The sequence below is a fragment of the Haliotis cracherodii genome, unplaced genomic scaffold, assembly GCF_022045235.1.
Source record: "Haliotis cracherodii isolate W230 unplaced genomic scaffold, xgHalCrac1.p SCAF_10, whole genome shotgun sequence".
NCBI lineage: Eukaryota > Metazoa > Mollusca > Gastropoda > Lepetellida > Haliotidae > Haliotis > Haliotis cracherodii.
The window spans coordinates 56,292,833-56,306,410 of NW_027266265.1; the positions used below are offsets into that span (position 1 = coordinate 56,292,833).

The following is a 13,578-nucleotide window of genomic DNA, read 5'->3' on the forward strand; positions in this document are numbered from 1 at the left end:
TTTCATCTTGCCAGAGAAGGAGAGTCACGGACTGCTATGTTAATCAAGGCCAATCTTCCAGTACACCGTAATAATTGAATCTGACTAAAATGAAAAATGATATTTGTTTTGAAAAGCAAACACATTAAGAAAAAACTGAGATTAAGGATTTTGTTAGGTTCCTGTTGTAGCATGTGACTTTCATGAAAATTTAATTGCTACGAATAATTAAGGCTAACCACGGCTGGACATAATCTTTTCACCAAAACCACAGACATTGTAAAAGCATGCTAAATTAAATTTAAATGAAGTTGACGAAATATGAAAAATGTTTTTTTACGCATGCATGGTATTGATAGTGAAACTGGTTAGTCATTTTGTTAGTTTAACTGGTACAACTAAAAGTATTAATAATCCGTATATTTCAATCATAATTATCTCTAAGATTTTTCTTCTTGATTTTGATCATTTTCTTGCCAGTAGATAAAAAACCCAACTAAACAAGTAGTTTAATTCTTGAGGTAATTTGTACACAATAATAAATTATGTTTCTGTATTTATGTCTTCACATGATGATTTTTATTGCGTGAATGTGATATTGATAAGTGTTGATATTGATAAGTGTTGATATTGATAAGTGTTACATTGTGTGGCATTAGATAATATATATAGGTAGTAGTGTTATTACATGATATATAAGTATCACCGTGATACATTACATGTTGTATAGGTAATATTGTGTCATCACATATTATTAAGGTAGTATTGTGTCATATGCTATATGGGTAATATTGTGTTATTTACATGATATATAGGTAATATTGGATGTCATCACATAATATATAGGTAACATTGTGTTACATTCATGTTGCATAGGTAATATTGGGCCATCATATGCTATATAGGTAATATTAATGATCAATTTACCTGGAATGATGATATAGGTATATTTGATTTCAATGATATATATGTAATATTCTGTGTCATTAGCTTGTATACAGTGAAACCTGGTTAATGCAGACCCTGTAGTGCGGACACCCCACCTTCCAGGCATGGTTCTTTAATCTGGACATTTGCTGATCTTGGCAATGTCAAAGGGAGTGACATTCTCCTAACTTCACTGTAATGGTAAAAGCTTTATCCGGTTATGAGCAAAAACATTTTAAGTGTGGAGTGATGTTTGAAGTTCCATCCATGAAAGATTTATTTCACTTCTGGGGTGAGATTGGGATGGCATGGGTGTTGGTTGAGATTTGGGTGGGGTGAGATGGGAGTGGGGTGAGATAAGGTGGGGTGAGATGAGGATGGGTGGGATGGAGGTGGGGTGAGATGAAGATGGGGTGAGATGAGGATGGGTGAGATGTAGGTGGGGTAGGGTGAGATTGGAGTGGTGTGAGATGGAGGTGGGGTAGGGTGAGGTAGGGGTGGGGTGAGATGGAGGTGGGGTAGGGTGAAATTAGAGTGGATGAGATGAGGTGGTGAGATGGAGGTGGAGTATGGTGAGATAGGAGTGGGGTGAGATGGAGGTGGAGTATGGTGAGTTAGGGATGGGGTGGGTGCGATGAAGGTGTGGTTATAGATGTAAAATGCCTCCATCCCAGCATGGGCATATATTGAACAGATGACAGGCTCTGCTGACACATCCTCTCAAAATAATTGAAGCATGTGCCTGCAATTGAGGCTTAAACTGTGTGTGTCTGCGCACTGTGACCATTGACTGCCTAAGCTATAGGCCATACTGTCATTAACTTAATCACAGTGCTGAATGCCACAGGCAGGCCTTTATCCCTACAACACTGTGACCTCAGTTTCTAAACATGGGGATCATTGATTTTAACATTTGGAATATGCTGCCACCTCACATGGGGGAATTAAGCAAATTTAACAGGGAGTGGCATAACATGTGTCATTAGCAATGACCTTTGACCTATGACTGCCAAGATTCCTTTTCCAGCACTTAACTTTTTGTTCAACTTTTCTAAATATTGACTCCCATGTTTAGATTTTAAAGGCTGACACTGCAAATGTTATATTAACCACAAATATTTTTTGGGTAAACTTACAAATTTGCGTGTTTAAAGTTCAATTTAGCAGGTACTTTAAACTGTGGATGGAAATGTCATTTTTTGACTGTTAAGTAATCAATTAATTAATGATTTATAAAATTCAAACCGCACTACAAATAACATTTTGGTCACTTTGTATGTTCAGTCATCAATTTCATAATATTGTTATTGTACTAGATTAAAATATGACATTTCTACTCCTTATATGTGTGTGTGTGTGTGTGTGTGTGTGTGTGTGTGTGTGTGTGTGTAAATTCACAAAAGCAACATATTACATCATCAAATCTACATTATTTATGCACATTTGTACTGAATGAACTCAATGTATATCAGAACTACAGCCCTCAAACCACAATGTACATTTCTAATGATATATGAGACCCAACCGTTTCCTGACTGGGATTAACCAGCGTATATCATCACGCTAAATTTACACACCATTTCCTTGTGCGTACCATTTGACCTTACTGGTCATTTGTCATTCAATCAGCTGACTGGTCACATGCCTACCAAGTCATGTGACCCAGATGATCATGTGACCTACATGGGGAAAGCCCTGCCCCCGCCCCCACAAAGTAAACTAGGTCAAACCCTACAAGCCATGACGGTGGGCCATGGAATGTGAGGCAGGGAGTGAGATGGGCCTGGACCCTCAATGGACTGCACATGGCAAGGTTAACTTAAGGAAGGGCTCAATCTGAAATAGTATCAGTTTGAGTAGGATGTTGTAAGATGTTGTTGTTTCTGGTTGTAGCAAGTGGGACAGTGATTTGATCGAGGCTGATACAAGCACATGTTACTCGGCTGTGTTTTGTCTAGTCTGGCCTAGTCAGTAGACCTCTGACAGGTAGCTTGAGATGGTTGTTGTGTTGGGAGTGGTCATCTCTGTATGGTACTTAGACCTGTTTGATAGTGATTTGTACCTGCACTTGTAACACAGAACAAAGGTGGAGTAGTGGGTGATTGATGGTAGATATGCCTTACAATGGGAGACTGGTGTCTTGAGGGTGCAGAAGGGGGTGTTTTGAGGATGCATAAGGGGGTGCCCTGGTTTATGAATGTGACTTGCACTGAAGTAGGTGTATAGGAATTAAACAACTTTTATGATTATTTATTTGAGTGTAAGTTACACAAGTTTCATTATTACAATGTATGGATTAAATGTTCTGATCTGATTTAAAACTATAGACCAAAGAACTGTTTTCACGTACAAGATATATACAGACTTATATAGCCAAGGAGCTGAAGCTATCTTAAACATGTTTCTCTGGGAATGTACTATACTAGCTGTTATCTAATACCTGATAAACAGTGTAGATTATATTATACAATGTGACACACTGTGCTACACAGATAATGGCAGAATGTATACTATGTTGTGTTGTCTGTGTGTCTAACATACAATAATGACTAAGTGTTTGATAATAGGTTTGTGTGACAGTTTATCATGATCCACGTGCTTGATTCTGGTGTGAGGTAGATCAGAACTGCAACCCATCTGTGCACACACACACACACACACACACACACACACACACATGGTGCATCAGTCTAAAGTAGGGATCCATTGTTTTTACAACAAAGTTTTACCTTCTGAAACGGAAATGATACTCACAAACATGCCATTGTTATACCAAGTTTTTACCATGATATAAGAAAAATGTAATCTCATTCAGGATGGGTATTTCATTTTGATGTGTGATATACATTGTGATTCAAGGCTTATATCATATTATTCCTTGCAGATAGTCAGTAGGCTTACACACGTATACTTATGCACTTTCATTTCTTCCATATATTATTTTCTAAAAGTTATATGAAGTGTCTCATAAGATTCAGACAGCATAGAAGTGTAAAGGGATGTGTGCACTGCTGTAACTTTTTGAATGTTACCACAAGTCCTGTATTTGATGGTATTTATGTTTAAATAGAAATATTGATTGATGCTGACTTGCTGATCCTTCTCAAGATCCTGTGACCTCAATTCCTGTAGGGATTCCGAGTTAAAACAGGTCCCCAGCAACCTATGTTTGTCTCCCCTTGGGGTTTCGAGTTAAAACAGGTCCCCAGCAACTTGTGTTTGCCTCCCTGTGGGGATTTGAGTTAAAACGGTCCCCAGCAACCTATGTTTGTCTCCCCGTGGGGATTCGAGTTAAAACAGGTCACCAGCAACCTCTGTTTGCCTCCCCGTGGGGATTTGAGTTAAAACAGGTCCCCAGCAACTTGTGTTTGTCTCCCTTTGGGGATTCGAGTTAAAACAGGTCCCCAGCAACCTATGTTTGTCTCCCCGTGGGGATTCGAGTTAAAACGGTCCCCAGCAACCTATGTTTGTCTCCCTTTGGGGATTCAAGTTAAAACAGGTCCCCAGCAACCTATGTTTGTCTCCCCGTGGGGATTCGAGTTAAAACGGTCCCCAGCAACCTATGTTTGTGTCCCTTTGGGGATTCAAGTTAAAACAGGTCCCCAGCAATCTATGTTTGTCTCCCCGTGGGGATTCGAGTTAAAACAGGTCACCAGCAACCTCTGTTTGTGTCCCAGTGGGGATTCGAGTTAAAACAGGTTGCTAATGACATATGCTTGTCTCCCTGTGGAGATTCAGTGTTATAAGAGATCCCCAGCAACATTTGTGACCAAATGGATCAGGTGGTCAAGCTTGGTGACTTGGTTGATTGTGTGACATACACCGATGGTGTGTATCGTTGCTCATTATTAGTCACAGGATTGTCTGGTCCAGACTCAATTAGTTTCATACCACTGTTAATTTGGCTGGAATATTGATGAGTGTAGCACTTAACAAAACAAACAAATGTAATATTAAAGCCACTTCCTTCAAATGAAACTACATTTTCCACAACTTAATTAGCTGTAATCAGAATATATATAAACATATTCCAACTCCCAGCTAAAGCATAAACTCGTATCTTCTTAAGTAGATGTAGATGATATGAACAGATATAAAAACATGACGTTGTGATGCCCATCGACTGTCTCACCCTTGTAGTTAACTAATGGACATATATTACTTTTTATTCAAATATATTTAGCTCATTGAGTAATGTAACCGGTAAAATATTGTCTAGTGACAATGGATATCTGCTAAGCATGTTATCCGCTTATGCCGGAAACAAGCTAACCAGGAAGATGTTTGCTAGTAGTACTGTGCTCAGTGACTAATGGGGGATTTCCCAGGATTGTAATGTCCTTCTGTTGAAAGAATTAAGTCAAAGTGTTAGTCCAGGTCACTTGCATGAACACACATTTCAACACCAGCTCTGCTGATGTAACCTTGGCTAGTTGACAACTGATATCACATGACAAAACGTGGTGTATGCTGCTATAACAATGCGTCACATGGTAGCACTGACAATGACTTTTAGAATCATTATGGGTACAAAGTACACTTGTTCAAGGACAAAGTCTACAGTCTTTATTTGTGAACAAACGGAAATGTGTTTGCACTTACAAATGTGGTTCTGAAGAAATAGATTTGTGGCTATATTTCATTGATGGTTTGAGTAGGAGTGGAGGTCAATGGGAAGTTGGTTGGTGACATGTGATCGTGGTAGAGGTTGGTGTGGGGATGGGAGGGGTGGGGTGGTCGTGGTGGTGGAGGTGGATGTGGGGTGTGGAGGTGCGTGGGGATGGGAGTGGTGGTGTGGTTGTGGGTGTGGGGTGTGGTGTTGAGATGGGAGTGGTGGGGGTGGGATGGACGTGTCAGGATGCCCCAAGGTTGTTTCCTGTAGTGGTTAGTGGGTTAACCTGTACAAGGCGTAGCTTTTAGCCCCATATGGGACACTTTAGTCCATGTAGAAAATTGTTCATAGTAATGTATGAGGAAAGCCATTTATGTGTGGTCTTTTAACTTTTGTTGATGCATTTAGGAACAATTTGTTTGTTTTTTCTTGTTTAGTGCCACACTCCATGCTGTAGGGGTACAGCAGTCAACCAAGTCTCCGAGTCTGACCACTTGACTCATTTGTCGCCTCTAACAACCAGCATACGTTGCTAGGGAGCAGTTCTAACACTGAATCACCATGGGTGTTCTTGAACAGATCTAAAAAACAGGATAGAACTTTTTATCTGTTAAATGAATTAGCTTAAAGATTTATGTGGCGATGAAGTACATAGTAATTTCACCGGTGAAGATTCCGGGTAGGATAGGTCTTCAACAACCCATGCTTGCTGTAAGAGGTGACTAACGGGATTGAGTGGTCAGGCTCACTGATTTGGTTGATGTGCATCCCATTTGTGTAGATTGATGCTCATAATGTCAATCACTGGATTGTCTGATCCAGAACTGACTGTTTACAGACCGACGTCATATAGCTGGAATATTGCTAAGTGCGGCGTTAAACAAAACATAGTAATTCCCCAGTCACCATGGAGATTGATTATCAATAGAATCATAACAGTAGATTCTCACAGTTTTAGTGATGACAATTAAGATAGTAAACAATGACACAGCAACATCATGGGGTATTTTTATCTTAAGATAAACAACTTTCCCAAGTTGTAATGAGTGACAATAGGTGCATGATGTGATCATTCTCACAGCCTTGAAACATCAACAGAATAAGATAGCAAAGACTATTGAATGAGATAGCCGAATTTGGTGATCAGTAAAGGTTTGATAAAACCTATCACCCATCGACCCCTGTGTATGCTGCTACTATCTGTGTCAGCGGTGTTGGTGTTGTGACATCACCACACAGTACAATCTATGAGTGAATTAGATAAGGTACTGAACAATGTCACCTATCTGTCATGGGATGTGTTCGTACACTACAACTACAGCCACATGACAACAACTGTTTGTTTATATTACAATCTGTAACACTATCTACAAATACTGGGGCAACAACGTAATACACTCAAGGAAATCAGGGGTTGTAATTAGTCAAGTTCACTAGCACAAATCTGTTTTTATAGGGGAATTTGAAGTGCTAATAATCACTTTTAGTGTTTAAAAAAAAGTTTTAGAACTTTATACAATAGCTAATTCAACTTCCCTCCCAATGTCATTTGTAGAAGACTAGGTAAGCAGTACGTTGAAAATGGTATTGATATTGAGAAGAATCTTTGACCCTTTGATAGTATACATGTATACTATCATACCCTTGAAAGCACCTATATAGTTCAAAGATCAGTACTGTATTGTTGTATCATACTTTTGACTCAGTTTTTTTTTTTTTTTTTCAAGTTAGATAAAACGTTTTCTCTACGACAGAGTAATAATAGCATCTTTCTAATAGGGATATTGTATATTTTTTGTTATCTTGTTCTTTAACAACTTTGGAAGTCCTTTTAAAAAGTCATGTTTGTCAAACTGCAAAGTATGAAAGTTACTATAAGAAGTTGCGACAAATGGCTTCGAAACCATTCAGTACATGTTGAGGAATAGAGTCTGGAAATGACGTCATGATATGACAGACTTTGATTCTCCAGAACAAACTCAATTTCCATATGCAATCTCAGAAGGGGAAAGATTTGTGGTGTATTGGCCTCCGATTCTTGTGGTTACACACAAGAAAGAAGTCATCTCGCTGATGAAACCATGACATCTCGCAAGCGGCAAGATCGCACACACCCCTTACCACATACTCCAATCTTGGTGACGCGGTGACTTCAACACACTGGTATTGTCCTATGCAGATTAGATAGGGGACAATGATCAGAAATTGTGGTTTAACTAAAAATTGAGAAAATCCCAGATGGACCCAAAAATTGCTTTGTGGGGACTTGGTGGCTTTGTAAAGTCGTGGTCTTCTCCCAGAATTCCCTAGACGCGTGGTTGGTTAGCGTGGAGGTGGAAACATTTGCGATGTTGATCTTGGTCGCGACTACTGAGAGCGTCCGTCCCACATGCCACCAAGTCCTATCTAATTCTTCAGCATTTTGTTTTCAACTGATTTAATTAGTGTCTCAGAGCATGAGGTGGCACAGAATGAAATGTTTGAAAGACAAGTCTGCTCCTGATAACATTATGGGGATAACTGTTCTTTAATTGTGGAACGCTTGTTTCTAATTTTCATTGAAATGCTGAAAGGTTTAATTTTGTTTTCTGCCTAATAGTGCATGATTATGATAAAGTTCAACATGGACTTGATGACAAAGGAAGATGATTATATGATGTTGTGCCGTAAAAAATGTTGTTTGTTAAAAAGAAGAAAGGAACATGAAGGACGCAGTTTGAAAATCTGCGGTTCGGCTTGTATAACTTTTGATGAAAAAATCCTAATGAAATTCTCAGAACTAATTACTAATATGGACTTTATACATAAATCTGAAATTATAATGGCACTTTACACCTCAATATTGCATACTTTTTATGTCAGAATTTAATATCTGAATGTTGCACCAGATGCCAAGGTCTCATGGCTGTGTAGGAAGGAACCTGCTCGTTTTATAATTTTTAAGAATGTTTTCATAATGTGTGATATATGATGTTTCAGGTGCATTTGAAGTCCCAGTTTATCATGAACGGTGTGTGTGTGGTTTGGCGAGGATGGATCGACCTTCAACGACTTGATGGAATTGGGTGTTTAGAGTTTGACGACGACAGAGCAGAGGTACATTTAGACTTATTGCACCTTTTACATTATTCTGGTATTCTTTCATTCATGCATAGGACAGCCTGATGTGTGATAATATATTTTGCATTCATCTTTGACTTTTTCACAATTAACTGGTTCAATATGTTCAGAGTGTTTAGTAGATTTCATAGGTGTTGCAACATTTACCCCAAATTTCCATAAAACAATAAATAAACAGACAGGTTAATGCTTGAGATGCTAGTTATTATGTGAAACATGTTTAAATATGAATTAAATCCTGCTGTATGCAGTCCAAAGTGATAATGTTTCTTATTATAAATAGTTATAATGAGAATATACATAAAAATATATATTTGTGTTAGTATTTTCGTCCATATTCCTGGTCTTTTTAATTAAATAGAATGTTACACTGTATCACTGATCCTGAAACTCAATAACTTAGCAATTAGGAGCCCTATTACGGATAAATTGGAGGAATATTTAAGTGGAAATTGGATCACAGCTGATAAGATTGCTACGTTGAGCTTTTCACCAATAAACTGATGAAATTACTAATTACTAATACGTGACTAGAAAAAAAGGGTAAGGATCCACATGATATTTGGCCAGTAAACCCTACTTGAATGCCAATATGAAGTCAAAGGCTCCATTGGTGTCTGGCATATGTCCCAACAGTATCTGTGGCAGGGTGTCAAGAAGCCAAGATGGTGGCCAGAAATTGGAACTCTTCAGCTTTTGAAGATAGAAAAGTCACTTATAATTTGAACCATTCACCAGATTCAAATACAGTGGAAGTAAGAGGCTGATTGAGTTGGTGCCATGTGTACCAAGTTTCAGATATCACCAGAAACATTCAATCAGGTCATTGTGGGCCTAGATTAGGTAAATTAAGGACATAATGAGAAAACAATGTCAGTTTCCAAAAAATGACAGATGATTAATTATTTGAAGCACATTTGAAGTATTTTTCGTTTTAAACAAAGAATCAAGTGTTAGTCCTTTCCAAGATCCTACTTAATCATCACTGAGATCTCTTAAGACATTTTGGTTCTAAATATGGTTCAATTAACTTTGTACCAAGTTCTATGAGCAACTTACAGAGACTGTCAAAGAGCCATTTCAAGTAATCTTTGGGTGTAATTTGGTACAAAAGCAATAAAATTGCAGGTTGGCGCTCTTGGATAATTATGGTACATTTGTTCCCAAAGTGAGAAAAGTCTGTTTTTTATTAAAGACTGTCTGCCAGGAAAGCCATAAAGTATTAGAGTGTCTGTCTGCAGGTCTGAGTAGCCTAACTGCAGACTTGACAGCTATCACCATTCCAAAACCACTGACATATGGCTTGTAAAATTCAAATTGCACAAAGAATTTTAATGTCAGGCTTTATGAGACATTATGTTCCACCATAAGCTAAACCAGGGTGCTTTCACATGTGACCTTTAGTGAATTTCACAAGAATTTTGGTCCCATTAGAATAATTTGAAATTCAGGGTTTAATAAAAGGGTAAGTCTTCTATCCATGTGTGGTGATTGTATTCATAGTAGGACTTCTGCCAGCCAAATTAGGACTCAGGCACATTTATGGCTTGGAATTCTGTCAAAACATGTATAATTTGTTTTGCCACAAATTGGCCAGGAAATCTGTGAAATTTGAGTCAATACTTTTCAATTTTCTTGCAAAAAGTGCAATATTGTGGATGAGGGAGAGTGATGGGTTTATTAGACCAATATGTGATCCCATAGTGCCAGCCCAAAGCCACAATTAGGGGTGACAATGTAGGGGGGGGGGGGGGGGGAGTCATGGGAAACAGCCTTCTCAAATAGGGGGGTCATCATACCAATGTTCCCAATGATTGCATAGGGATTGTTGTTGTCTGGGCCAAAAACAGATGGGTTGAGAGAGGGAAGGGGGTTAGGGGGTTGGGGAAAGACAGGTTGGCCAAATCAGGCCCCCCTCCCATCCCACTGCCCCTCCCTTCCTTCTCTTCACATAGAAACTTTTAATTAAGCCATATGTTGCGTTAAGAGGGTGTCACAGTAGCTCTAAGAGGGAAAAGATTGGTCGGGGTGGCTGGCAAGCCCTATGCTAGTGTTCAATGTATTACTGGGAAGTGCAGGGGCCCTTCTCCCCTTCTTCTTACTCAATTACTTGTGCATTTTGACCCTCACTCTCTGCCCATCTGCCACCCCTAGGCAGCTAACTGTCAAAGACAATGGAGACAAAGACTAGGAGAGGAAAAAGTGCAAGTCTTGCAGATGCCTCTTACTTGTCGGCAGGGCTTGCACATGCCTGCTACCCATGGCAGTCAGATGGCTGTCTTACCAAACACTGCTCATAAAATTCATAACTTGGGGCTGCCAAAACAAGAAAATTAAACTTTTCCCAGACAATGGGAACAAAAAGACAAAGAAAAAAATCAATAGCTGAGTGTGGAAGCTTGGTGTAGCTCAGCTGTCCACAAGTTTCCCACCTTTATGGATAGAGTCCTTATAATCTGTTTGGGCAAATGTTCCTCTAGGAACCATATGCAGCCAAGCTTTGGGGCCTGCACACTCATTATGCTACCTCGACCAATTAAAACTGGCTTTGTTAGTTCTCTAAGCAAGGCAGCTGATAATATTTTTTCTCATTTTTGGTCTATTCTTCGTTGCCACCCCTCAGCTTGGCATTGTGGAGACACTACCCCACTTTCAGCTGTCTTAACCTCACTTAATCACACAACCAACTTTGCTCATAATTTGCCAATTCCAGATTTGTTTAATTACATACAGTCGTGCAGGTGATGGCGCAGTTTCCAGGGAAAAAGGAAATCTGTGTAGACATGGGTTTGTAGATTGGCTGTGGAGCTACTGTTAGGATGTGTTGACAAGAGTCCCATACACAGTTGACCCCTTGCTCTGGGAGTGTGGCTTTGATGACAGCTGCCTCTCCAGTGATCACCTGACAAACCCTTACCAGAATCTGACACAAATTGCCCAAAATGACTAATAAACCCTTGATGAGATTTGAGAATGCACACACATGATTGTATTGTCCTGTTGACTGCATGCAGGTGACGAGATCTCCGCTTCATTTGCAGGTTGAAGACGCAATACTGAGAGAGCAAATCGACCAATACAATCGACGGTTGCGGGAGTTTGAGGAGCGGCAAAGGCAGTACCGCCAAGACCAAGAGAGGCAGGCAGAGTCGGAGGCAGAGGTAGTTGAGGCTTTACTCTGTATATCTGAAGTGGGAAACCAAAAGTCACCCTCACGACAAAACTCCTGACTGTGGCCGCTCCACAAACAAACATGCTCTGTTGTGATAGCCTAAGTTCTGAGAGAGGTGAAACACTCCCTGTCCCTTTAAAACCCAGCCCAGACCCAACCATGTGAGGTGCAGGTCCACAATCAGGCCAACAGGTCCTCTCCACATCAGTGATGACCTGTAGTAGGGTCTGAGAGGTATTGACGTTTTCACTCGCTAGCCAGTGGCACTGTCTTAACTGTGGGGTGTGAAGGAATTTAGGGTGTATCGGCCATTGCCTCCGTCCTATCAGATAATGGTTAAGGAGGTGTGGGTCTACTTGACGCTGCAGACTTAACCAAACCTAGTGACAAGTCATAGGGGACATGCAGGCATGGCTTGTCGACTTTATTGTCCACCATACATCCATTGCCTCCTTGTTTTAATTAAGAGGGAAAAAAAACTAATTTTCCCTCAACAAAGCCATTTTGTCACTTATGAAAGATTGGACATGTCTTCATGGTGGCAAGCAAAAGCCTGTATGTTCGTTGTCTAAGTACATCTGATCTTCATGAAACTTGCCACAAAGTTTGATGTCCCTTTGGCCCATCCAGCTTCTTATTGTTTTAGATTGTGTTGTATTATGGGTTTTTGTTTATTTTCTGTATGTGATATTGTGTTTGTATGCCAGTCTATGTGTCGGTGCATGTGCCACCAGCTTATGCAACTAAGTTGTATCTGATTGTATTGCATGGCCAAGCTTGTTTATTTGTATTTTTTGTTTTCTTTCATCAAATAGCTGTTGTTTGTGCATTCTTTTATTGATTTTGCTCATAAAAACAGCAAGTAAAGGTATTTCATGGTTTTTTTACCCACGTTAACATTTTATGAAAGTTTACCAGTCACAGATTACTCTGTTAGATCCAACCACCCCTTGCTTCAGAAATTTATTTATGAACATGTGCTGTTCAGGGAATTGTGTCTAGTCAAAGCAGTATCAGAATTTGAAAGTTTGGACTGAAAAAGTGTTAATGAACAAACTTGTGATCTAGTTATCTTTGAGAGATATATTGGTTGTTCACTGTTAAAGATTGAACAGTTTATCCTTAGCCTTACCTTGTATATATATAGAGACTTTCAACAGGTTTTAAACCTGGTTATAGAGACTGTATGAGGACAAATCCTGCACTTGTTACACACTTCTGTTTATAATTAAAACAAGTATGTTGTATGATGGCTTTGTTTTGTTTATTTGTAGCTAGCCTTTTTCTTTTGCATGACTGTGAATACTTTGAGATCCTGTGAAGTGCCTTCACCTTATGTAACCTCTCACACTGTCACCAGGGACTCAGAAGCAACAAGCTTCTCCTGACTCTCAGCTTGTTAAAAAAATCAATAACTTCTAACAGTAACTTAGAGTTACCTCCCCCTAGACTATCATCCATTGATTCAATTAGCCTCACATAACTACATAGGGACTCACTCCATAGCTTAACTTTCACAGCTTTTCTGGAGGGAATTTTTTAACAGCAAGGCTGAAAGTTGAATACCTTATCCCACATACAGCTGGTTTGATAAATGCTGATGTTAAAACCTCTTTGTTTTCCTTAAAAGGGGACATTTGGATGCTTTTATGTTAAAGAATGTATTAGCCATGGAAAGACAGGTGTTCAAAAGAAGACTTTTGTTAGATGTGTGGCTGTGTGTTTTGTTAGGGGGCAAGCTGTGGGGTGTTTATACTTTCTTGGTTGT

General features: G+C 39.4%; 1 protein-coding gene across 3 annotated transcripts in view; it reads left to right on the plus strand.

Moving 5' to 3' along the window:
- Positions 1 to 13,578, plus strand: part of LOC139454553 (core-binding factor subunit beta-like) — a 56,498-nt gene that overhangs the window by 11,239 nt on the left and 31,681 nt on the right. For all 3 annotated transcript variants that reach the window (XM_071236338.1, XM_071236339.1, XM_071236341.1), the window contains exons 4-5: positions 8,498 to 8,614; positions 11,680 to 11,799. In XM_071236338.1, the coding sequence (XP_071092439.1) occupies positions 8,498 to 8,614; positions 11,680 to 11,799 (237 nt within the window). The remainder of the gene's footprint in view (positions 1 to 8,497; positions 8,615 to 11,679; positions 11,800 to 13,578) is intronic.